Raw genomic sequence first — 27315 nt, forward strand, 5'->3', positions numbered from 1 at the left:
ATTCTCCCATGAAGCCAGCCTTCCCCTCCCATTAGCTATGTAGAAAGGATTTGAACAGAGGTAACACAATCAGACACCAAAATCATGTTTTGTTTTTCAAACACAAATCCTTAGAAGAGAGGGAATTTGCAAGACCATGAAGGCCCCCATCTACCTCTCGTGATACATTCTTCCTTTGGTTGAAAATTCATCACATCATAGGAGACAGAAGGCAGCAAAACTCCACAAAGAGAATGTAAGCTTCTGAGAAAATGCCCAGAAAAGCAAAGGAAATATATTAAGATAACAATGACTCGTGGTATCACCTAAATTTTTATTGTCACTTACCCAAAGCACTAGTGTATTCATCAATCTGTCTATGCTGGTCCGTTTAAACTTTGTCTTACCACTGTTCTGCATGAGTTTAGTGTCCGGACCTGCAATGGAAATCAGTACAACTTTGAAACAATTAGATGATGTATTATTATTGTTTTTAACTCTTACTCATACCAATGTTTCTGAAAAGGAAAATGTGGTTTTCAAAATAATTTAATTTGTATTAAGAGCAAGGGCCATCAGGTTGGCATAGTTTGTTTGCTTTTTATTTTCGTAACGTTGATGACTGAACTCAGGATCACGCATGCATGAGGCAGCTGCTCTACCTCTGTGCTACATCTCCAATCCTTGGGCCTGCTTCATAACTACAGACTTAACAATAATCCTGGTCACAGAAAGAAAACTGTTCTCAGTCGAATAAATCCAGGTAGAACTTGTTGCTGTAAAGTTTAAGAAATGCTGTTTGTCAAAAATCTGTGTATGGATGTATTTCCAGTCTGAAATAGTTAAAGGTAACAAGCTCAATAAGGGAAGGAATTTGGAAATATTTTTTTAAAAAGGAAATAACAAACATAATTCAGACTGCTAAAATCAAAAAATAAAAGATAAGAAACCAATTCCAGATCTGCTTCCCAAAAAGGTAAAGCTTTGACCTGGGATTTAGCTCAGCAGCATCAGTGTCTACCTGGCAAGCACGAGGCATGAGGTCATGAGTTCAATCACAGGTACCAAAAAAGAAAGAAAGAAAGAAAGCTTTGAGGTGTCTTTAAAGGGAAAGAGAAAACTCCAGAAAGTTCAACAAATCAGTTAAACCTCTTATGTGACTCTGACGTAGGTAACCTGTACTTTTTGTAAGGCAAAAATTAGTCTTGTATTATCATGGTAAATTTATGAAATGCCTTTTAAGGAACTCTAAGAATATGATGAACAGTTGTAGAGCTGGATTATTAGACTATTAGCAAATCAGAATATTAGAGTATATTGCTAAGAAAATTCCTTGACAGAGAAAACGCTAGAAGCAATTTCTTTAATTATAACTTTAATTATGACTTCTATAGCATTCCCATTATTATTAATCCATGCATTCACTTAGCAGGAGAAAAGAGAAACCAAAAGGAGAGAATAAGTGTACATGAAATCACACACCATTCTAGACACCGGGGAATGGTGGGCATATCCCTAGGCAGTCTTCCCTTCCTTAAGAAACAAAGAGAAGCAAAAATGGAGATCTTATAACAATCCATTGTCTTGAGTTGCAGACTGAACCCCAAAATGCACTATTTCCTGCCTTGATGTGTATAAAAGAGCCCCCCGTATCTTCTCATAATGGTTTATTAAAGTCATAAAAACATTAAGGGTGAAAAAGATTGATTCTGTCATGAAGAATCACAAAGACAAAATAAAGCCTGAGATTTCTAAAGCTAAATCATAGACAGAGGAGCCTGGTATTTAAAATGTATGGCCCTTAACAGCGTAGGAACATACGCAGACTAACAAGGAGTCCACTAAAGGTTGGTCAGCGCTTACTCAACTACACCCACAGATGTTTACATGCATCTCTCTTCTTCCCTTTAGAGTCAAAGACCTTGAAGGAATTTTCCATGGTCAACTACCCCTATTTCCTCATCTGGGTCATGCCTCAGCCTAATTTGGGGGCCAGTCTCTACACCCAAACATCTGGTGATCATCACCAATAGCCTCCATGACTTCCTGGCGTTGACAGCCTTCAACACAGCCTGTCCTCTCCCTCTAAAACACACTCTACCTCACCTTCTGCCTCACAATGTTCTCCTGCTTTTACTCCTACTTCTTTGGTAGCTCCTACTCTGCCATCCCTGACCCTCAATCCTCTGCCCAGGTGTTAAATACTGAGATCCTTTTAGACTCAGCAATAGGTTGCCACTTCTCACTCAATCCACCAGGCCTGGGCAATCTTACTTAGGACCACACCTTTAATACTATCTACAGACCTGGTGTGTATCTCCAGCTCTATGACCCTGTAACCCCTTATATATGCATATACTTAAGCCCGTGTATTCAGTACCTGTGTGACATCTCCACTTGGATCTTTAAGGCCCCACCAGTGGCTCTTGTCCAGCCTAGCCAGGGATCTTCTTCCAGGTTCCTTAACCCAAGCAACAGCCCACTGTCCCTCTCATTGTGATGGTTAGGAGTCATGGTTGATACTCTCCCAACCTGGTCGCCAAACCTTGTCAGTTCAACTTCCTAAAAAGCTTCTGGTTTTCTCCATGTCCACCATCTAACCCAAAACACCATCCTCTCTCAACTGTAAAAGCATAGTAACTTCATCTCCTTGCATCCACTCTGCCCCAAAATCCAGTCATTATATTTTTCTCCTCACATAGCCATGGACTCTTTCCAGAATCTGATCAATAGTCACAGACATTACAAACACCATATATTCAAGAGTAAACCTTTCACATTTAACATGAACACACCCCACTTGTTAATAACTTGTGATGGGTTCCCAAAGCTCTTAAGGACCAAAATCCTAGCTAGCAACCACCAGGTCCTGCATGGTCCAGCCCAGCTCCATGGCCACGGTCACAGCTTCAACTCTGTCCTCTGTGCTCTGTGGCCCACCCCACCCCCTGCCTGAGCAAGGTTTTGACTTCAGTAGCCTCACTTGTCACCAGGCTTTGGCGCATCACGCGTCTGCTGATCAGCTAGCTCTTTCCCTTCCCTGCACACTTCATCTCTTTCTCTCTCCTCCTTTCCTCCTAGAAACCTCAGTGCCCAATTCATCGGGAAAGCCTTCCCTCCAGCTTAGATCCAACCGGCTCCCTCCATCATCACACACTCATGGCCCTCTGGTCTTTCTGTTCAGAGCGCCTATCTCACTTTGAGATCACAGTAAGAACTGTGACTTTCTGATATTAACGTCTCTTTCTCTCTCTCTCTCTCTTTCTCTCTCTCTCTCTCTATCCTGTGAGACTGAGCGTTCATGAGTAGAAACTGCATTTGATTTTGTTGACATTTTTAATCCCTAGTACACATGTATCCAAATACCTCTCATGTAGTAGACACTCAGTAACTAAACTTAGTGAATTAATTAACTTACTGAACATCTATGGTCTTAGGTGATATACCTATGTGCTTTTAATCTTTCACAGCAGCTAATACTTACAAAAAGCCAACAAATTAGGTACAATAACCTTCCATTCACTAATAATCAAAATGAAGCGTGAAGTTTTTTGTTGTTGTTGTTGTTGTTGTTGTTTTTTTTTTTTTTTGCAGTACTAGGGATTGAACTCACAACTTCGCACTTGTCAGGCAGGTGCTTGTGCCACTGAGCTAAATCCCCAGCCCAAACCTGAAGAATATAACTTGCCCAAAACTAACCTAGTCCTGTCACAAGTCGAGTCTCAGTATAACTAACTAAAGCTCTTGCTCTTAACTGCTATTTGTAAACCTACATGAGCCAATCTTGCAAGACTGTGTCCCTTTCAGGATCTGAACAGGAAAGATGACACCCTGAACGAGGATAGTTTCAGGAGAGTATCTTTACAGGGAGACTCTTCACAGGGATGATTGCTTCTGGAACCTAGGATAAGAGGGTGCAGGGTTGGCAACCTTTTGGGGATGGGTGACCTTTTGTTGAGGGACCCAGCCTGCCAGACATGACCACACAAGAATGTGGCCTGGGGAAACAAATACCTTGGCCTTAATCCTTTTCTCCCTTTGATCTCTTCCCAGGAATCCCTAAGTCAGAGTCCAACTAGAGACCAGAATCTAATGAAACCTCTGTGTGGAGTCCACACAAGTCTGCCTCCAAGTCAAAAAAAAAAAGGTTGGAAGAGGGTGACAGCAGACCCAGAGGGGCAGATGGGGACACCCAGCACCAAAACCCAGGTGCACTGAGACGATACTGGACACAAGAGACTCCTTATGGGGTGAGGCTCCCAGTGTCGCAAGCAAGACTCACCCTCTGCTAGGCAGAAAGGAAGTCCAATACCAGGAACTATGGCCTGCTGTGGATGCATATCAGATCTTTACAAGTTATGGGCTTACGTCAACCACATCTGTCAGTTCATTCCCTTATAATGCTTAGAAACAGGTAAGACAGTGACTCCAAAAGAATTCACTGTTTCAAGATCTAGGTATTCACCTGGACTAGGTCCTCAACCAAATGTCCCAAGACTTAGGAGATCAGAGACACCATCTGTTCAACACTGACAGGAACAAAACAGCATTAATTCCTCCGCTGGCCACTTTGCCAGTCAAGGTTTCCATTACTGGGGCTGGGGGTTTAGCTCAGCGGCATAAGCACCTGCCTTGCAAGCAGGCGGTCGTGAGTTCGATCCCCGGTACCGATAAAAATGAAAAAGACAAAAAAAAAAAAAAAGGTTTCCATTACTTTTGGTGCCCAGACTCAGGTCAGTGGAGGCTTTCTGTACTTTGCAAAGGCCCCACCTGCTGATTCCCAGCAATGCATATCCAGGACCCATCACAGAAGAACAGGGCGCTCCCGTTCTCCCCAGCAAGGAAAGAAAGTAACAGCCATCAGCCACCCTTCTGCAGATGCATCAGCTTATGAGCCTTTACAGTGGACTCTCTCTTCTGTTTTCATCAGTCCACGTTTACAGTATGTAATGATTCCGTTCACTGTGGGAGCTGGTACCCGCACACCCGGCATTAACCCATGCAATCCTTTCTTCATCCCCACACCCCTCCCCTCCACCTCAGTCCCCTTCTCTTGCAAAAGATTCCCTGTTTCCTATTAACTTTGTTCTTTATTTATCTTTGAGTTTCTCATATAAAAGAAACAATACAATATTTAACTTCATATGTCTTATATTCCACTTAATATTATGCTCTCGGGGTGCGCATCCATTTTCCCAAAAATGATCCCAGTTTATCCTTCTTGGTGGCAGAGTAGTAACCACTGTGCATAAACACCGCTTCTTCCTTCTCCACGTACCCATTATCATGCCTATGTTACAGCAGAGGAAACAAAGTTTAAAGCTTGAGTAACCAGGGATTAAGCCCTGCAGCTGGTGTACCCAGATCTGCTGGACCCAATATGGTGAGCTTTCTGTCACACACTTGTGGAGGCACCTTCCTCCTTCTCCTATGCGGGAGCCTTTCCCCACCATAAGACAATCTTATGAAGAAGAATGGGCCCCTCCAATGGTCACAACAGCTGTCCCAGCATCACACGGTGTAATGGCACCACAGACCTGAATTAGCCATTCCAAACAAAACCCTCCAAAGGCGAACTTTTCCACCACAGACCCCTCCCCGTGACAAGGCTGGCCGGAGACCCCAAAGAAGTCTCCCTATCATCCAGGAAGGGAACAGGAAGTTTAGGGTCAAGTCTCCCTCTCTTGTTTCTCAGCAAGAAAGATGCAAATAAGGAAATAAATAATCACAGGTTTATTTCCCAGACTAAAGAATAAAAGCCTCTGATGAAAGAATCACCAAGCCGAATTCCTCCCCAGATGAAAGCACTATATGGCTTATTTCTAGGGATCTCCCAAGTCCTTCCAATACTTCGCCTGGAGCAGCAAAAGCTTGCTCACACCCACCAGCTGTGAGTATTTAGGGGCCATTGGGAGGGCTTTTCTAGCTTTGGAACACTTTGGAGTCTTTAATGAATATTTGTTGTTGCAGAGGAAAGTCAGTGAAGAAAAACATTCCAGTTTTGATTACGCATATAATCAGCAGACCCAAAACACATCTTAATTTGGTGTCACAATAAACAGGATTTTAAAAATCAAGGGCTGGCAACTGAAGTCAGGAGCACAATTTGAGTGGCTTTATGAAACGGTGCTACCGTAAGCTTCCTTAGCAGGACGGTGCCCCCTCGGATCCATAGAATACAGCTAAGAAAGTAAAAATGGCATACCGGAAAATCAGGGGCATCCCCTCCCCACCCGACCCCCAAGGCCCATCACTGCAGCCTTTCCACATCCCACTGTCCTGTTTACAAACAGTAGAAACAGCTACAGAATATAAACAGAAGTGACTTCAGGATCTCCAAAACAGCTGGCACAAAAGAGCTGCTTGACCTTTGCAGACTACAACACAAGCAGCAAAGCGTGTTTTATAATCTTCCCTCACGTAGGGATGTGTTGATGAATCCACAGGCTAGCAGGGATGCCTGAGCTGTGACGAAGGAGAGAGAAATTCAACAGCAGGCGCCTTGCACTCACTGTGGCACACGGGCTTCACACCCTCCAGACTTAAATTCAGGATGTCCAGGTGGTGGCACGGTGGGTTTTCCCCTGGTACTCCACCCTCCGAGGTCAACTCCAGAGCAGTGCTTGGCATGGAATCAAAGAACTATGCTCATCTGAACTTGGAGACCCACAGACTGTGTTGCTGTGCACTACAAGAAGGGGTCCCCTAGGGCTGACCGAGGGCCACAAGTAGTACCTGCAAAAATAACCATCCCAAAGCACCAGCTGGTGTTTCTCAGGACGCAGCCTCTCAGGATGATCATCTGGTTGCTGAGCAAGTGCTTGCTGTCCTTCCAGGAGAGGACTCCCGTGAACTTATCTAATTTGTTGTTAGGTGCCTCACAGACCACAGTCCCTAGAAAATAAAAAGGCAAACTTCTTTATGGCCCACCTGGAGCTCTCTTTAGAAGCCCACAGTATTAGTTTACCACCTTACTTTTTATATACAGTACATTTTTCCTTCCCTTTTAGGTGGCATGGTGTTATATATGCAGGATTGGGCTGGGAGGAACAAACATGGAAACCGATCGAATATTTTAAAGCCTCGTTTTTTGGACTGTCCACACAAAACAGAGACTACAGAAGTCAGGAGATGTTTTCTCTTAAAAATAGTTTTAAAAATCACTTATCTTTATATCTGATTTATAGCAAATGATCTCTGAAACTATAAAGTAATGACTGTCCTGAAACTTTCTCTTGATGTAGTAAGAACTGTCACACAGGTTACCATGGTATGCACCCAGTTTCATGGCAAGAGTTGGCCATCTTTGTGAGAGTGTGTGTGATTCCCTTTCAGCTGCCCTGTGCTTCTTATCTTGATTAGAGTCAGAGCCCTGGGAACTATACAGCACCATATAACTTTCCCATAATGGCAAGAAGATGTTTCTAGTTTTTGAAACTCCAAGCCCATTCCAAACCAATGAATCAATTTGTTCCATTATTTCAATCAGAAAATACACATTCTGGGGTGAGGGGCACTCTAGATTGAAAAAAGAGGGAGATCAGAAGATCAGAAACAGTCTCTTATGGATGCTGTCATAGACATAACTATCAGACCTACAGACATTTCTACTGCAGTTAGGGTTAAATTTTTAGAATGAATGAACACAAATTCATGAGAGACTGAAACAGAGGGAGAGGGAGGGAAAAAGAAAAAGAGAGAGGGAAAGAATGCAAAAGGCAGCTATGAGGAGGTCAGCAGTGAGATTCAGCACCTACAACTTTCTCCCTCTTAAAACAATTAAAATGCATGTACTCAATCAGAAGTCAAGGGAAACCGAAACATAAAAGATAGCATTTAAAAAATACAGAGGGGAGAGAGCTCCAGCATGGATTAGAAGTCGAGGGAAACTGAGCAGCTTTACTCGTGAATTTTGTAGAACTTTGAACTTGGCAAGCATCGCTCACAAGCCTTACATAAAATAATAGGCCCCGAAGGCTTACTTCAGTGCCTTAACCCAAGACTCAATTTCTCAGGCTCCACACTTGGCCACTAAAAATAAATAAAAATTTTTCAAAATGTGATTTCGGCAAAAACAACATGACACATGGTCCCTGCCAATAGGAATATAAAAAACAGGTTCATTTGATCATTTTTATTGTCATAAGCACAGACGACAGGGAGGCAAAGGCCTTGAACATGCTGGCTTCACACTCTCTGGCCCCGGGGCTCAACCACCCTGGCCTCACCCCAAGGGTGCGGTTCTAGACAGGAACAGGCATTCAGGCCAAAGGGATCTGCTGGAGTTCTTGAAGGCCAAGCCCCAATTCAGCCTTGCTCAAAGAGTGTGTTCCCAGTGATTAAAACACTAACTACGGGCCCAGTCAAAATAAAATGGTAGGAACAAAGCCAAAGTTCATTTTCCCATAATGATCAGAAATGCTCAGCTTCCCCCTTCTTAGCCCTGATATTATAAAACACAAATTTCCTCATTTCTTTACTTCCTCTTTCCAAAAAAGAAGAGGTTCCTTCGAAGGGCATATCTCTCTAGCCCCCTAAGCTACCACACTATCTTTGTGATACGGTCTTAATAAACACTTCCAGAAGAGATGGATTGAAAATTTCTCTGAAGTGAAGTTAGCAAAAAAAAAAAAAAGAAAGAAAATTTTTTCAGATGATCTCAAGAGAGAGGTTGGAAGATGAGATAAATATTAGAGAAAAGAACAGAAAAGGTAGATATAGTTCCCTGGCAATCATGACAAAGGAAATTAGAACATCGAATGGTCTAGCACCAATGGTGGGCTTAAGTGCACTAACTGGTGGAAGTCAAACAGATTCAAGAACAGTGGACCAAGGTGAGCGCCTCAGAGCACATCAGAAGCAACCCAAAGTAGATCCCAACCATAACACATCAGGAGCACTCGGAAAAATTGTCTTGGGCCCTTCCTTCCTTCCTTTCCTTTTTTTTTTTTTTTTCTATTTCATGTCAGAGATAAAAGAAAGAGATGCATTAAATGATCAATTTGACATTGATAAGAAAACCATTTAGGTTGAACAGTATCCTTTCTCACATAAGCCATTCATTGAATATATAATTAAGCATAAAATTATCTTGGTAATACATCTAGGAGATCATGTCAAAAATGAAATAAATAGATATAATGCAACTAGAATCTTTCATTTGCCTCTCCAAAATGATATGAAAGCCAACAATGATCCACCCACTTTACAGTCACACAGAAATGCCCAAATGAATGCTGACCCTCCAACAGGCAGCTAGTTTATTGTTAATTACTCACTTGATAAACTTCTCACGCTCAAGTACCTACCTCAGTACCCAACATTCTATGGTTTTTAAAAGAAATTAACTTAATTTCTCTCCATATCTTATTAGCAATATTTCTGGACTATCTGTACTGCAACTTTTTCTTTAGAAAAATTATACATCAAATAAGAAAGCAGTGCTGCTGTTCGAGAGTTTCTCTAGCTAAGAATTTCTTAAAGTTAAGGATATTGACCACTCTTGGTGCCTGGTGGTTATGACACATGTATTTTTTTCTTAGCGTGTCACTTTCCTATTCCTAAAGCTCCTTTTTTCTTCAGCCATTTAAGGCTTTAGCCAACCATCATGACCACCACCTGTGCCATGTCAGCACAAACAGAAAATGGGATTATTCCTCATGTCTTTACATAGAATGTACATCTCATGCATACATTGTGTGCTACTGGGCTTGTGCTTCTAACAAGGTGAATGGGAGAGCTATCTGGCAAGTTTAAAAAGCCACAAGATGCTAAGCAAGCCTTTTTATTTCCTTTTTAGACAAAAAAATTAAAAGATGTTTATTTTTTCTGTACTCTAATTACACACATGCTATTCTTTAGAAAGGCCCACAAAATACACAAAGATTCCTGAATAAAGAGTCAACCTTTCTCTGGTTCAGAATTCGGTATTAACAGTCACACAAAATATGTAAACTTGTCATGGATTACAAAAAGCAGATTTCAGTCCAGTCAGTGAAAATAGGCAAAAGAGTCTTAAAACGCATTCAGATAATTTACATCTGGGGCTTTCCCCAAGGCATATGCATGTCCAGTTCATAAATGTAGAATTGACGAGTATTTCCAGTTATGTATTTATAAAAGCTTTTCAATTCCCATAAGATTTTAACATGAAAAATCATAGGGCACTCAATCTTTTACAGTTGCTATAATATTAGATCAAATTATGTATCTTTCCTTATAAAATCTGACTGCACATTGACTTTTTCCAGGTACTTGAAGTATAAAAATTTATATATGAGAACTTGATCAAGGAAGTAGTTTTTACCTACTAAAACCTATCCCTGTCTTGTGTGTACTGCCCAGTCCTTTTGCAAATTCTTATCAGGAATCCTGACACTCAGAATCACTAAAAACATTGCTATTTTTAAAACATACATGTCACCCTCATCCGAGAGGGATATGCTCTCTGGTTGTTAATTTGGCTCCAGTGGGGCTACAGTAGTTTAGCTAATTAGTTAGCTAATTGCACTAAGCTGCCCCGACTTTCTAGTGCTGCCTTTCAGTTGACAGTTAGGACCTAAGACTTTGTGCCCTTTGTCAAGATTTGCCAACATTCCAAGGGCCATATTCTGACTCTGCCTAGAACCATATGATACTGGAACCCTTTTCAGTTCATTGGAGTCTCAGATTGCTTATGCACAACTTGAAGCTAGTAATAACCTCTTCCTTCAAAAACTGTGCGGACTTAATAAAATAATGTGTGTGATTACTAAACAGGACATCTGATACATAGTGGGCACTTGTCCACGTGTCAATGTTCCACATGTCCATGTGCCCGTCACCTTTAGGGCCTGAGGACTTTAGAATATTCCCTCTTAAAGCCTTCTTTGGGATGAGTCCTTGTTCAAATCTGTCTTCTCTCCTTGGTCCCCTGTGAAAGAAAGACCTGGCTTCACTAACCACTGTACCCCTAGGCAAATCCCCAGCACTGCATGAGGTCTACATTTGTTGAATGAATGAATAAATGAATGATCAGCTCATGCAATGTCGAAGAAAGTCACAAGCAAGACCCTGTCCTTAGGCATAAATGCAAAAGTGGGGAGGCAGGGAGATGAGTGGGCGACATCCCAGAGCTAAACTCATCTGTTCTGACCCTACATCAATTTGGAGTCCGCAGTTTGGGGTCAGTCCTGTTGGGGACATGTCTAGGAATAAAAACAGGACATTTGCGTCTTGGGATATTTGAAAGGTATGCCACGGATAGGAACTGTAGTTTGGTGCTAGTCATAGTGTTTTGGCAAGTCTCGGAAGGAAAAAAAAACACAAAAAAAAACAAAAATAATAGAAAATAATAGGACACCCAGATTTTCCCAGAATTCCCAAGCTTAAAGACACACTTAACACAGTTAGAAGAGGGGAAAGGATGGGCTCGCATACGGTTCTCATCTGTACCGTGTCAAAGCTGGGCAGGCGTTTCCAGCTGATATCACACATCTAACTGAATCCCAGAGATGCAACATTTGCTCTTGATTCCCACGACTTGAGGAAGTCTTTCTGGTCATCAGAAGAAAATCTAAGATCTACCAATACTTCAATAAGGGAAAAGTGATAAAACCCAAGAAAGGGGTTGGAGGACACAGGTAAGGAAAAAGATCAAAAGAAACTTGATAATGTATGTAGAGATTTTTCCTAATTCTACATACTTTGTTTTAGCACTTGCCCTGAGGAGATGCTTAATAAATAGACTTCAAGCTAATTAACACGAACAGTGTGATGAAAACAAAAAATAAATAAAAATAAAGACGAAGGGAGAAGAAAGCCAGTAGGAAAAATAAGGAGAAAGATGGAAATCGGAGTTGAAAGCCTGGCACAAAAGGAAGATGGCACAGAGGAGAACAGTGAATGGGGAAGTTGGATGATGTGTGTGAATCGCACACAGGGCATGCATATGTGAGAGCAAGCAGAGGAAGGCTGAAATCACAACATGTAAATGAGGACTTGGGAAGCCGTGAATGAAGGAAAATCACTAAAGGACCCATGAAAGCCAGAGAAATCGTGGGAAGGAGGCAGAATTTGCTAACTGCCCCAGCTGTTTCAAAGGCTTATCCCTACTGCGTCTTACATCACTCTCTTGGCCTTTGAATTTGGCCATTAACAGGGGAAATCTAATTTTCATACTGTATCTAATTTACTTTCCCTTCATCCATCTATTCTTCAGATGCTCTCTTGGAAACAGGAAATGATACTTTAATAAGAGTAATTCTACAAAATACCATGTTACCTCGAACTTTGAGATAGATTAAACCACAACTCAAGATTGAAGAAAGAAAAAGGAAGTTTAGCAAAAACTTGGTTCTTAGCCCAAAATCAGCTTCATGAATCTGGCGTTACATCTTCTCTGAAAAGTGACCACAATTTCAGTACATGTAATAAGGAGAAGCAAGAGGTCTGTACTGCCTTAACTTGGGAAAGTAATTTTGCTTTGGGATTTGCTAAACTGCCAATCCTGTGTGAAGCAAATACAGATCACATCTAGTAAGTGTTAATTATTTGTATACTTTAAAAGTAAATTTTATGAAGTACTTTTCAGACCATTGCTAATGAAAGCCAGTGCTTTACCCTGCCTTCTCAGGTCATGGGGGATTGGCAGGCAAAGAGTTTCTCCATGTTGACCAAACAGCACCATTTGCATTGACTGAAATGGGGCTCTGTGTTCAGCCCCGATGGGGAAAAGATTCGGAAGCAAAGATATTAACATTGCCCTCCTTGCCACCTGCCATTCAAGAGACGCAAGGACCCTTCAGGAGCCCCCCATCCTTGCTCTGCTCTGCCTGGCTTGCTAAGACCTGATGCCGACCCTGCTCTCCCTCCCTGGTACCTGCAACCATTCCTTTATTCACTTGTTTAGCAAAGATTTATTTAAGCACCTACTGTGTGCAGGTGTGGAATAGGGAATGTAACAAAAGATCCTTGTGTAACTTACACAGAGATGGACAATCAGTAACAAACTTTGAAAACAGATGAATTATATGGTAGGCCCGATGCTGGCATGCTAGAAGAAGAAACGGCAAGCAGGGTAGACTGAACTGGACAAGAAGTCCTGCTGGAAAGGGAACACTTGGCCTCGATCTCACAATTCCACATGTGAAATCCACCTAATCCAGCCTGGTTCTTCAGGTTATCCTGGCACAGACATCCTGGTCACAGTTTCTAGAGAACATAACAGACACGGACGTCCACAAAGATCTGTATTTGTCGTTCACTAATCTTTTCTGTGGTTAGGTCCAGACCATGTGACTCATAATAGCTCACAAAATAATAGAGCAAGGAACAGTAAAAACTCAGTGTCTCTTTCATCCCACCACCCCTTCCCTGCTATATGACCCTGAAGGTCTTTAGTCTACATACAAGGGAAACAGGGAGAAAAGGCTTCCATCACACCAGAATGTGCCTTGAGCAGGAAATAAACCTCCTCGGGTTTATGCCACTAAGATTTCAGGGTGTGGAAACTGCCTTCGGTGTGGCAGTATCTGTGCTAATACCTACAAAAAAGTCCTACGGAAATGTAGTCATCATTTTCTGCTTTTCTGATGGTCAAGAACACTAAAATTGATCGATTTCACCTCTTTATAAATTCACAAGTATAAAGTTCTGCCAGGAAAAAAGTAATGGTGAATTATAGTTAGGTGGTCTTTTAAGGATTCCATGAATATTTAGTGAGGAATTTTAAGTAAGTATTTTTATTTATGAATATAAATGACTGCTCTTGAATTCACATACCAGTAAAATTTCATTGAAAGAAAGTTAGAAAAATTGTAATTTGTTTTAATCCAATCAAAATAGTTCTTGAACCATTCAGATTTTCCAGGCTAATCCCCTGACTTCAATCTCAATTTGGAAGCATATCTTCATAAACACTTGTTACAATACACGCATGTAGAGAGGTTAAAATATTAACAAACTCCAGAACACAATTTACAAGCAAATGCAAAGCGTGGGCATTGTAAGCTCAAAGGCTGAGCCGTGTGTTGGAGAATTTTACAATATAAACTCAACTTGCCTGGGCCTTACTGAAGAGAAGATGCTAAATTCACATTTTCCTATCCCAAACTGTAAGGAAATATTTATATTCAGGGCCAGAATTGTAAGTGAGTAAAGCAAAAGACCTTTAAGGGAAAGCCACGAAGATTCTCCCTGCAACCTATCATGGTGCCTAGTGCCCTGTCGTTAGAGTCTCTTTTCCCTTGACTCTTGAAGATATTTTTGCTTCTCTGTGGTCACTTACAGATCAAATGAAGCTATTCCTAGGAGAGACACTATGTAGAGGCCATTCCATGAATATTTAAGAACAACTTTTACAATAGAGTATAAGATACAGATGCAAAGTACAGAAGCTGAAGGAGACCATAGTAAAGAGGAAAGGACGTAGTTGGACAGTGTAAAGATCATGATTAATAAAACATGGCTCTAAATAAAAGGCAACAGATAATCACTAATTTATAAATCAGAAAATTCTTCCTGAACACTTACTATCCTTGAGATATCATGTCAGAACCACGCAAAATACAGACATACATGAGCCAAGACACCTATCTGTCTTCAGGAATCAGCTATTTGGTGGCTAGGTTTCTGTGCGGGACAATACACCTAGAGCTAGAAATCAGGAAAAGACCTGTGTGTTTACTCTCAACGAGCCTACACAGGGACCTAGGGAAGCCACTGTCAAGCAAACGAAAAGCACTGTGGGATTCAGGGACGAGATGGGAGAGAATGAAATCAGAGATGGCCAAAAGTCTTCTCCTCTTGGTGAACTCCTGTACTCTTTGTCCTGAAAAGAGATTGCAGTGTTCGATGCCTGGAGAATTTTATGTCTTCCTACCAAGTAAAACAAAATGTAAATTTGACCTTAGATCATTAATTTCTTACACTGCTTCTTAGTTTTGAGGCTTTTGTTTATTCGTCTATTTAAAACACTTACCATCAAAGCTTGCAAGCCTGCTGATGTCTGCTCCAAGTTCTGAGGTAACGGAGAGTGCATGACGAACCTTAAGGTTTGTCTCCCTGTGAGGTGAATGACACAGTGTGAATTTTTATATGGAACGGCCCCTGAGCAGCACACCAAAGCAGCTGGGTGGGCGCAGCCCATGCAAAGAGCACTGCAAAGACCACCCTGCTCCCCAGCCCCACATTCACACTTCTCACACATCCTGGGGATATGAGCCGGGGCTTCTCAGCTCCTAAAGCTGGCACCCCACCCACCCCATATCTGTGCACAACACAGTAATCTGTTTTGCAATATGAAAGGATGGAGAACGTAATAAATATGATTTCACTGGAATCTACTCAGACACATGCGTGAGTTATAAAACACACAAGGAACAGGCACACAGCTGCCAGGCCAAGGAGGCCAGTACCATTCCAGCCTCTGCTATCTGCAGAAGAGTTTTTCTTGTAATTTTTTGGTCACGGCGAATTTTACAGTAGCTGAATCTTAAATGAAAAAAAGAAGACGGCTTTATTTTTCTTGGAGAATCAACCCAACAAATCCATAAGTCTAGATGAAGAGAGCCAAGAAACCTCCATGGGTTGCAGAAACCAGTCACTGCTTACAAGGCCATGCATACTTTGGAAAGGTGGCATCTTGGTCTGTGTGGATGCAGTGCATCCACAGACATCCTTACTGTCTTGGGCTTAAGAGCTTTCCATTCCAGTTTTCTCAGTGAGTTCAACCAACTTTTCCTCTGTGGTAGCTTAAAATCATCTATCAGAGCCTTTTCTTTTATGTAAATGGGTTCATTTGATCAAGGAATATTGACCAACTACCCATCACAGTCACCTTGGATACTGTTTCCCCAAGAAAAGTATGGTTTTCTTGAGAAAAACAAGCGGAAAGTAAAAAACAAAAACAAAAAAAGCATAAGCCTCTCTGTGGAATTATACGCTAACCTATGAAATTCAACAAGTTTAGAGGACTAGGAAATGGACACCAGAGAGAGCATTCAAGCAAACCTCCTAGAAATGAGATTCACAATAACATTAATTAGGACAATATGAGGCCAACACAGCAACGTCCATGGGTGAAATGGCTCCCTTCAGGAAATACACTACTGAATGTTTAATTGAGGTTAGTTTAAAAACAATCTTATCATTCAAAATATGTCAATTCCTAAGAGGCAGAAATGAGAAGGCATGAAGGTGACCAAGAACTTCATAAACGAGGCAGAAACAGAGCTGGGAAGGAAAATAAACGATGTCAGGGCTCACAATCCAGCATCTCCAGATTCATTTAAACTGCTTTTGGAGCAACAGTAACAGCCACATCAACCCAGCCAATGAGCTCCTGGTCTCTAACTCTGACCTACCAGATAGCACCCATCAAAATTCCTCATTCGCTTGAATTACTTCCTCAGGATTCTCTCCCATACCTACCTCCACTTTCAAGTGGGAAAAGCGAAAGGGATAAAATAATCACACAGATAGATTGTATTGGTGCTTTAAAAATTATTTTTCAAGACTTCTGATTAATGCCCTCAGTGTTCTGCCACACTCTTAATCTACCCAAATATCATGATAAGATTCAAAATGAGGCTTAGCTCAAGAAACAATACACAAAGCTTCTGTGCACTTGCTTTCCCCAAACACTACAGCATACCAGGGACCTGGATCCTCAGTCTCGCAAACATGTGTACAACAAAGGCTTAAATAAATAAGACAAGCAGTGTGATTTTAGGGATCCAGGAGGATTAAAACTCTCTGCAGGGGCCAAGACTCTGGGGTTAAGACAAGAAATGTCTCTGGGCAACCTGTAGTTATTTAGTTTTTCAAACAAGGAAAGGGTTAGGGTAGAAAATGCAGGACCCAGCCAATGTACAGAGCATTTCCATCAAAATGAGGCTCCCTCAAGCTGCTCTTTACAACCACACTCACTTTCCTCCCTTTTAATACCCAGCAACCACTAATCTGTTCTCTACTTGCATCATTTTACCTTTTCAGGAATGTTGCATGAGTGGAATCCTACAGAGTGTTTTCCCTGATTCTTTAGCAATAGCTTGTCCTGAAGAATCGTCCCAGCATGGCCCAGCTCATTTCTTTGCATTGCTGAGCTGGCATCCTGTGTTGCAGCTGTGCCACGTTTTGTCTAACCATTCACCTCTTGAAGGGTATCTGTGACGGTTTCATTTGGGGGAGGCTTCAAATCCATCAGCTATAAACATTCATGTATAGGTTTCCTGTGCAAACAGGAGTCTGCAGGCCTCTAGGATAAATGCCCAAGAGTAAAACTGCTGAGTCTTACCACCGTTGTATGTTTAGTTTTTAGGAAACTGCCAAATCACTTTTAAAACTCACTAACATTTACATTTGTACCAGCTGGATAAGAGTGGTACTGTTTCTCCATATCCTTGCCAGCCTTCAGAGCTGTGCCACTGTTTTGTGATCTAAGAGATTCAGCACTGTGGTTTTCACTTCCCTTGTGGCTAAGGATGCAGAACAACTCTTGCAGCACTTATGAGCAATGTCCTCCTCAGTGAAGTGCCTGTTCATGTCATTTGTCTACTTTCTAAGTAGTTTATTTTTCAGCTTTTGAGTTTTGAGAGTATTTTTACATACTCAAGAGCCAAGCCTTTTGTTAAACAGATGCTTTACAAAAAAGCTCCTCCCAGTCTGTAGCTTATTATTGCACCCTCTTAACTGAGCTGTTACAGAGGAAAAAAAATTTTAATTAAGTCTAGTTTATCAAAATTTCCTTTTCATGGACCGCGATTTTTGTGTCAAACCTAGTTTTACTCTTAGAATAGCCCCAAATTTTAAAGATTTTTTTTCCTGTATTTTGCCTAAAAGTTTTAAGGTTTTACGTTTTAGATTAGGTTTGATTTTGTTAATACTTATAGGATTATTTGAGTTATCTATTTTACGTTGAGTATACAGCCTTGTCTTAGTTACTTTTCTCATTGCTGAGACAAAATATCCTGCACTCAAAGTTAAAAAGGAAAAGGTTTATAGCTAGCAGTTTCTAGAGGTTTCAGCCCATAATCAGCTGGCATACAGGGGTCACTGCAGAGTAGAAATAGCTCATGGCAAGAAGAAGACAACAAAAGCAAACAAGGGGCAACCATAACACTTTCTATCCCTTCTCTTACCCAGGCTACTCAGGGCGGGTGGCACTGACATCCTTAATCCTAGTGCCCTTGAGCCTCACACTGCACTATGAATCAATTCCAGGGTTACATACCTCTGAAAAAGCCCCACCTATGGCTGCATGACAATTTGAGGGGACATTCAGACACAAGCCATAACATGCCGTTTTGTTTTGTTTTGTATTGTTTTGTTTTGTGGAAGTGCTCCATTTTGTCTAAGTTGTCAAATTTTTGTGTGTAGAAGTGTTTGTAGCATTTCTTCATTATCCATTTGATGTTTTCAGGATCTGTAGTGAATTCCCATGGTTCAACTCTGATATTAATAATTCAGGCTCATTTTCTATCTCTCTCTCTCTACAGGTTGGTCAACTACATTGTTATTTTTAAAAAATTTATTTCATTCATTTTCTTTATTTTTTGTGTTCAAGTTCATTATTTTTGTTCTATCTTCATTGTCTCCTTCCATCCACTTGTTTTATATTTATTTTGCTATTTCCAGGTTCCTGAGAGAGACTGATATGAGACCTTTTTTCTCAAGTATATGCCTGTCTGCTGTTTCTGGAACTGTCCTAAAAGCAATCACACAGGTCAAGTACTACCTGACCTTAATCAGATTGCCAACACTGAGTTCTACCCTCATTCTCCAGATGTTCTAGGAAAATTCTCTAGCCTTTCTAAACTTTGTCTTCACTGTCTGTACAACAAGGCTTGCATAGAACCCACAGCACCACAAAATGATAAAAATCCATTTATGAACACACACATATGTAGTGTCTTTATAATATAATCACACAGTAAATATTTTTTCCAGACAAATTAAGTCCTCTGAAACAGAACTGCGACACTGTCTATAACTAAATGCTAAATTAATGTCAATTTCCAAACGGCGCTATGGTCCATTCCTCTCTTCACTCTCCAGCTTAAACCGTCATGGCTCCTAAAGTCTCTTTTAGTTCCTTCTTCCTCCAAGGATCTCGACCTCCACCTTTTGCATTTTCCTTAGAAAATCACTTGAAATTAAAATAAATAAAAGCTTCGAGGGAACTTCACCAAAAGTCCTTGTGTAGTTTGTTCATATACACTTGTTTAGTTCACTGTTTCTGAAAGAAAATAAACTCAAGCGAAAAGAATTTCCCAGGTAAATTAAAGAGCAAATGTGTTTTCAAAATGACTGCAAAATAATTAACACAGTTTTTATGACTTAGATTCCTATTTCTTCCAAGAAAATAAAGGATGGGTTTTGAGCCCTGTTTTTAAAGACTGCATAAATTAAAAAAAAATAACCCTAATTAATCATTCTGATTTAACAACTCACCCATCAAGCTCCGCAGTTTCAATGTAACAGAGACCGTGGGGTTCACTACTTGATAGAAGCAGCAGATCGGCCTGTTTTAAGAAATCATAGCACAGGATACTAAGAAGGGAAGATGGATTGAAAGGCAGCTTCGTTCATCACCTTCCACTGCTAATCAGCCCTTGAGCCTTGGAACAACACTCAGCAGGGACACTCGGAGCTACTTCCGGGTCACTGCCCAGCCGTCTCTGCCCACCTCTGACCCCAGCAGAAGCCAGGAGGACTGGGAATAGCATGTCCATTCATAGCCACTTGCTTTACCTCTTTTGATCATTGCTTGCTTTGGTTCAATTTTTTTTTTTGCTTTGATAATTACTAATGGAAAATGTAACTCATTATCCAATTAAGTAATTGTAAGTATTCCTATGTATTCCTATGCATACTTGCTGATTACCTAGTATGGTCAGCTAAAGGCAGGGAGCCGGGCAGTGTAGGTGGGGAGACAGATGACATAGATGGAAACTGAAAAAGAAATACTGAGAGGCAAGCTGATAGGAAAATAGAGAAGAGGACAGAAAACAGTAAGGAAAACCTGAAAGGGAATGGGAAAGAGAAGGGAAGGGGGCCCTGGGCAAGGCAGTAAGACTGAATAGAAAACATAGTAAAAGGCAGTGGAAGAAGTCCAGACACTGAAAAATTTGACTTTTTTAAAAAGAGATCACTTTATTTCAATGCCCATTGGAGATCTGGAAATTACTTATCATACTCTGTTATAGAATTCAGTTTCTGTAGTAGGAAATGGCATCTGTTTTATTTGATTTAAACTTTCAAATTTTATCTTAAAAATAAGTGCTTTATGGAATTTCAAAAGGTTAATACCTACAAAGAATTGATTTAAATTTCAGCAACTTCTTTTCAGGCATTAACTTGGCAATTTTCTTGCTGTCTAAATGCATACTTAGCATTCCACATCCATGCCATTGTCTTACCTTTGTTTTTAAAAAATACTAGGATTGCTTCATTCTCAAGTCTTAGAGGTTAACTTAAGATTCTACTGGTTTCACTGTCACAAGCTGTTAAATTTCCAACTCAAAAATAGCTGTGTGTATGCATGTAGTTTTGTCTAAATTAGGATAAAACTGATCTGCAAAAGTCTCTGCAGAAATAAATGGGTCCTTCTTAACCCTGAATGAAACCTCAGAAGCTGGCCCGGCCCGGCCCGGGCAGAAATTCTCTTCTCACCTTACATCACGGTATAAGCAGAACAAGTCCACACAGAAAGTGTGTCAAAAGTACACGCCACTTCCAGCCAGCTATTACCCATTCAATCTAAAAAGGAAACATCTTTTTTTGGAAAATTCATCTTGATCTTATCGCTCACATCTGAAGTATAAACCTGCGTTCGCTTATATGAAAACTCCAAATACACATAAATTAAAGAGTAAAATAAAAGACAGACAATAGGAAATCAGGAGACAGATCTTTGCCAAATAGAGGGGACCAAAAGATGAAAGTGGAGGGATGAAAAAAGAATTAAAACTGTGTCGTGTACACATTTCAACTCACCACGAAGAAAGTAAACATTACGTACTACAAACATGTAACGATAAAAATTAAAATTTAAAAAAATCTCACTGCATCCGGGCGTCACCCTGGCAGCAGGCAAGAGTAAAGCTCTTGGGGCCTATAATTCTCCCCACTTAAGCTTACAAGGATCATTTTTAAAATGGAATCAGAATACTCTTAACTGTCCGCATCCGTGAATGAACACAGTTGTCACGCACAGAAATACACTACTCATACCCAGCATTGCAGAGAAAGTGGGCCAGTGCTGCTGTACCTCATGGTAACCACGGGGAGGCTGGGGACACGTGACCAGGGCACCACTGCCACCTGGCAGCTGGCTTCTGCCCTGAGAGAGGAGCCAACCTCCTAGACGCTGACAGTCTCAGTCCCGTGGGTTCCAGCCCCATGGCTCCTGTTCCTTCTTCCTGGGCACCTGGGATTTCTCCCTTCCCCGCCTCTGCCAGTCTTCTCCACTGTCACCTCTTCTTCCATGTCCTCTCTACCTTCCTCTTGTTTCCTGCTCCTTCATCCTCCCTTCCTCCTCTCCTCCCTCTGCTGAGCCTTGATGCTCCCTTCTATTCACCTCTCCCTTGAAGGCTTGGAGCAAGGAGGAGCAGATTGGGCAGGGACGCCCCCTCCTTGCTCACCAGCCTGCAGTCAGCCCCCACTGCTTCTTCCTGCTCTCAGGAATACTTCCGGTAAGGAAAAGGCACAAGAATTAGGGTACAGTCCCATTAGTCCCTGGTCACCCTTTGATCAGAATATGCTGGGCCAAGAGTTGGAGCAACCCAAGAGTGGTCTTAGAACCTAGCAGGCCCAGGACTCCAAGTCTCCCAGATCAGACCTCATCCAGCTGATCCCTTCAGGAAATCTCTGGAGATCCAATTACTGCTTGATCCAGAAATTGTGTACCAGCTACAGGTATTTAGGACACAATAGCAAATATTTGGAGGACTTTTATAAGCTGAGCATGTCACAGAGATCCTGTCACGTAAGTCCTGCTGTGATCCATCCCCACTATACAAACTGAGGAAAGCAAGACCCAGAGAAGCTCAGTAACCTGATGCAGGCTGAGTGGTTAAGAAGTCAGGGAGCCAGGATTCGGATCCAGGCAGACTGAAGCATGGAGGCAGGTCACTAAAACCCTAACTTCGAGAATTGTATATAGTTTAGCAAAGGCAGGACGAGCTAAGGACTCTGCAGCGTTTATTAACAAATGGGACAAGTGTGAGTGAGAGAACACATCGTGTTAGTCACTAAAGACAGGCATCATAGAAGATTCCAGAAGAAATGGAAAGCAGATTCCAGAACCAATAGCAGGAAGAGCCCAGAAGGCATGGAACATTCCAGAAGCCACAGAAAGCAGAATTCCCTGGTAGAGGCACAGCAGGAGTAAAGAACAGGCCAAGAAACAATGACCTGAACCCATAGATGGGCCAGGCAGCAGCTGACTATCCTGATAGATCCCTGTTATGGTTTGGGTCTAGATGCCCCCTCAAAGCCTCATGCAGTCATAGGGCTTTTTTAAGAGGTGGCTCAATCTGGAGGGTCTGACACTAGGACTCAGGGTGTGAGGTTAGTAAATCAGCCCACTGGTCGGATCGGCACCACCCTAACGTAGATACAGTGTAAGGGACACTGCTTGTTGCTCTGCTACCCTGTGGGCACCATGAACCATTTTCTGTGATGCTCCTCTGCCATGCCACCCTGCCTTGGAGCCAGTTGCTTGTGGACTGAACCATTTACAAATTGTGATCCAGATAAATCTTTTTCTCCTTTAACTTTGGGAGTCAGGTATTTTGTCTCAGCAATGAGAGAAATAACTAAGACAGCCTCAATTTGTACTCTATCCTATCAATTCTCTTCTGCCTTTTCCCACACCCTGCCTGGAGGGGCACACGGCAGGCCATCCCTTCCTAACCATCAGAGGCAACAGAAAGGCCAAGCAACTGCCCCTTGGAAACCTGCAATAGATATTTCTGTGAGAGGAAATCTGAATGAATCCAAGGGCCCACTGAATATCAGAGTCCTCAAAACCAAGGTTGAGCTCTCAGAGGGTGATTGGGCAGATTTGTTTGCTGAGTTCAATAATAAAGGAAGCAAAACCTCAAAAAATGATAACATTATAAAGCTATGTCATCTTTTAAGAATTTATGAAACCATCTCTCATAATTAGGTTTTTCATACAACAACCCTGTGGTGGATAACCCAGTTGCCAGGGTATTAAAAATATGCACGAGGGAGTTTGCATCTATCCAGCAATGAGGAGGGAATGGACTCCCCCAGCAGGCCCAGGTGAACTAAATTGACTCATGCAAAGCCCACAGTCTTTGTAAAGTTCTAGTAAGAGTCATCACATCTAACTGAGGAAGTCAAGGCCCCAAGAGATTCAGGCCCACACTGGTGGACTCACGCAGATAGCTTTCATGAAGAGAGCTTCAATTAGGGCCAGGGATTTAGCTCAGAGGCATAAGAGTCTGCCCGGCAAGCGCAAGGTTGTGAGTTCAATCCCCGGTACCCCCCCCCAAAAAAAAGACAGCTTCAATTGCAGAGCTGGACCTAGCCTTCAGTACTTCTGATTCCAAAATGTTCATTCCTTCCTCTGGTGGGTTCATAAATCAGCAGAACACAGCTACCAAACATGGAGAGTGCTTCACTTTGCTTTGTTTTGCCTTGTTGGTACTCAACATCAAAACTACAATGGTACAAGAATACTGGAATAGCAGGGCCATGAGCTCAGGAACAGACTTTTGTAGCATTACCTTGAGCATCACTTTTGCTTATTTTTTTTTTTTTATCAGTACCGGGGATCGAATTCACAACTGCCTGCTTGCAAGGCAGAGGTGCTTATGCTGCTGAGCTAAATCTCCAGCCCCGAGCATCACTTTTGTATTCCATTTCATAAGCCAGTCTCATCGTCTTTTTTCTGTGTATTCTTTTTTTTTAATATAAAAATAAAAATTATAAATAACTCATGCATTACAAGTTGAAAATCAGAATCCAATCATAAAAATGCAAGCATGTAAGGTTATGAGCAACATTTTTATTTATGAATATCTACTAAAATATTCATAGAAACATCATTGGTTTGGATCCTTAAAATTAAATTAATTTGAGAATAAGAAAAAGATGGTGATCAAAGAGAGGAGAAGAGGGAAGGAAAATAACTGGCATCAAAGCAGGCTCTTCTCCTCCTCAGAGACACCCTTGTCTGAATGTTTCATCCCTCTGAACTGCTAACTGCTATAAACAGACCACTGCCCATTCACTTGTTTTTAAATGTAGAAGATAATTTATTGCCTTTGCATACTGTAACAATACAGCCCTTCTTAACAGGGGTTGGGCTAACCTTCAAACTCTTTCCACAGAAATGCCCAGCTTTACATTGTCCTAGGCATATGAGGTACATGTAAAGCAGGACATAGATACAGTTTATTTAAAGCAATTAGGCTGGAAAAATTAATGACTCTGACTTGACGCCGTAAGATATAAAATAATGAGGAGGCCAATTAAACCACAAAAACAGTTCTTCTGGAAGCCCAGCCTGCCTAGCATTTAGGTCAAATTAATCTCTCTAGGCCTAGCCTTTTTGAAAGGTAAAAATTTTTAGTTTCTGTAATTGAAAAATGACTTAATTTTAAAGCCAAAAAAAAAGAATGTAGCCGAAGAAAACACCTGAAACATGAATATCTCAGGTGGGGGCACTTTTGAACAAATTAAACAGCTATATCCTCACAGTGTTTAAGTGCGTTCTTATCCAGGAGGCGTTTATTTCTACCATTGCCTAAGAAAAGCTGAGCAAAAGGGAAAAGGGAAAGCCACTCCTGGGCCAGGTGCAGGGCTCTGGGGGCGCCGAGAGCTCTGCAGTGTGCTTCCTAATGGTTGGTTTGGTTCTTCTAATGTAAGTCAATTTTACTGTGATATCTGAATTGTGCTCTGCCTTCTTCCTGGTTCCAAAATAAAAACAGGACTTCTGAAAGGTCAGCCAGAGACTGTTCTTAGATTTTAAAATTTTAAAAATTGTGGGGGGCAAGAAAAAACAAAAACCAGTAACTTCTGAGCATGTATATCAGTGAATTGGCAATTCCAGGTGAGCACCTGTCCCTGCTTAAAATTCACTGCTCCACAGACACAAATCCAGGTGTAAATGCTAAGTCTGAACAGATGGCATTGTCAAATCTCTGAAGCTGTCACAGCAGTGCACCTGTAAGAACACTCACTCTCTTGAACACAGTTTTCTAGTGCTGAGCAGCTAGATATGGAAAACTTTTGAACAAAACGACCTAATCCTTAGGCCCTGCAGAGTTTTAGGGGTTTGGAAGACTCCCTGTCTCTCTTATCTAGAGATTCAAATCAAGAGAGCTATGGTGGTAGGAGTCAAACAGAACCACAGAGTCAAAAATACCATCTTTTTATAAGTAACATTTTTGGAGACCAGGCTCTGGGGCTGTGGGCTGAATGAGCTTGCTAATGCTTCACCCCGTTAGACAGGCTACCCCGCCATAGGCACTGTAGCTTCTAACTCGCCTGGTCCTCCCACTAACCCACCAAAGGATCTGCTCCTGTAAAATCCATGGTACAGAGGAGCAGTGTATTCTCTGGACACAGGAAAAGCCCAAAAAGTAAGGAGTCTCTGTTTCCCGCACACCACCCCATCCACCAATCAGAGACATCTTCCCGAGACAATGGGAATAAGCATGGGGACAGTCACTGGCAGAGCTACCTTGGTGTCATCCCTCTAATTGAACACGGAGGAAACATAAACATCTGACCCCTTCATGTGACCACAATCAAAGGTCACCTCCGCCATATCCAACATGGTGGCCACAAGCCACAGTCATCATTTAAATCTAAATTCAAAATTCAGTTCTTCCATGGCACTAGGTACATTTTTGAATGCTCAGTTACCGCAAAGGCTGTTGGGTAGGACACTGGGTAGCACAAACACAGAATCTTAGGTTCCATTCAAAAACTTCTATTGGACAGCACCGGGACTTCATAGGCGTTTGTCTAACTGTGCGATACATATTTAAACCACTGTTACTGATCTGCCCTATGGAACTGATTTTTGAGACTCAGACTTGAGTCCTGCTTTTCCGAACTCTTCACCCCACACAGAATTGATAGATGAAGATACTAGGGTGTAGTATTAGCGAACAAAAGAGACTAAGCTAGTATTCACTCCTATCAGAGTATTCCATGGGGCACTTGTTTTTAACTATTGGGTTTTTAACTTTGTTTTGTTTGTTTGTCTTCTTCAGTGAATGTTTACAGTGTGTAGCAATCGCATCCTCTGTGAGGAGTTGGTACATGCACATAATACATCTTAACTCTCTTTATTTCCCCTGCCTGCCATCTCTTGGTCCTCTTTGCATTTGCAAAGATCTTCCTGTTTCCTGTTATCTATCTTATCTTGTGTTCCTTAATGTATTATACTTTGATTTTCCATATTAGAGGAATGATATGATTATTTAAACTGTGCAGCTGATTTATTTCACTTTACGTTATAGTCTCAATGTGCATCTACTTCCCTACGAATGACTCAGATTTATTCTTTATACACAGAGTAGTACTCCTTTATCCATGTATCATGGTTGATAGAAGTGTAGTCTGCTTCTAAGATTTAGTTATTATGCATTGTGCTGCTATAAACATGGGTATTCATGTATTTCTATAATATGATGTCTCTAACTCTTTGAAGAAGATACCTACAAGGGGAAAACTGGGTAAAATGCAATTTTTAGTTTTAGTTTTTTGAGAAATATCAATACCTGAAACAGAAACACAACTAGCATTGCCCCTGAAAAACTCAATTTCAAGTAAAATTTTTAAAAACTGCATGACATATAACTTACGTTATATCTCCTCTAGCACCATTTAGAATATATGAGTGGCCAGAGGTATTTGGTTATGCCTTCCACAAGAAAGTTAAGCATACCAATTTAGAAGCACCAAAACTTTCACTGTGATCATCCTATAATAATTTTCATGAGAGTAAAATTAAAATAAGTTCCCTGTAGCACATTCTTCTTAAAGAATATATTCTGAATATATGTATGCAATTTTTCCTAAATCAGGAAGGAAAGATCTCTTTATCCCAATGATACAGAACATTCTAAATTTGGAGAATTTATATTCAATTTTCCTTTTTATCTGCCTCCTTTCTTATAAGATTGATATTTATTCATCCAAACAGCACTTACTAGACACCTCCATGACCCCACAGGACACTAGTCCTTAGAGACCAAGGAATCATCCTGCGCTTTGTCTTCCAGGACCTTGTGGTCAAGGTGGGCTCAAACAGAGAACCCCAGCAGGTGAGGGCTGGAAGGGAGAGGAGGCAGCACCCAGACTGAACAC

At 41.3% G+C, this 27315-nt stretch overlaps 1 protein-coding gene across 13 annotated transcripts in view; it reads right to left on the reverse strand.

Annotated features, from left to right (window-relative positions):
• Atp8b4 (ATPase phospholipid transporting 8B4 (putative)) overlaps window positions 1–27315 on the reverse strand; it is a 227871-nt gene that overhangs the window by 101686 nt on the left and 98870 nt on the right. For 11 of the 13 annotated variants that reach the window (XR_010047426.1, XR_010047424.1, XR_010047413.1 and 8 more), the window contains 4 exons: window positions 19411–19481; window positions 14939–15021; window positions 6715–6873; window positions 328–416 (listed from right to left, as the gene is read on the reverse strand). Coding sequence is in view for 1 of the 13 variants with exons in the window: in XM_013154709.2 (XP_013010163.1) it covers window positions 328–416; window positions 6715–6873; window positions 14939–15021; window positions 19411–19481 (402 nt within the window). In the remaining 12 variants the exon portion in view is untranslated. Of the gene's footprint in view, window positions 1–327; window positions 417–6714; window positions 6874–14938; window positions 15022–16945; window positions 17135–19410; window positions 19482–27315 lie in introns of those variants that run through there. The other 2 variants (XR_010047427.1, XR_010047425.1) reach the window with 2 other exon arrangements.

Source organism: Cavia porcellus, unplaced genomic scaffold, assembly GCF_034190915.1.
Source record: "Cavia porcellus strain 051 isolate PalLab524CR breed Dunkin Hartley unplaced genomic scaffold, mCavPor4.1 scaffold_1, whole genome shotgun sequence".
Taxonomy (NCBI): Eukaryota; Metazoa; Chordata; class Mammalia; order Rodentia; family Caviidae; genus Cavia; species Cavia porcellus.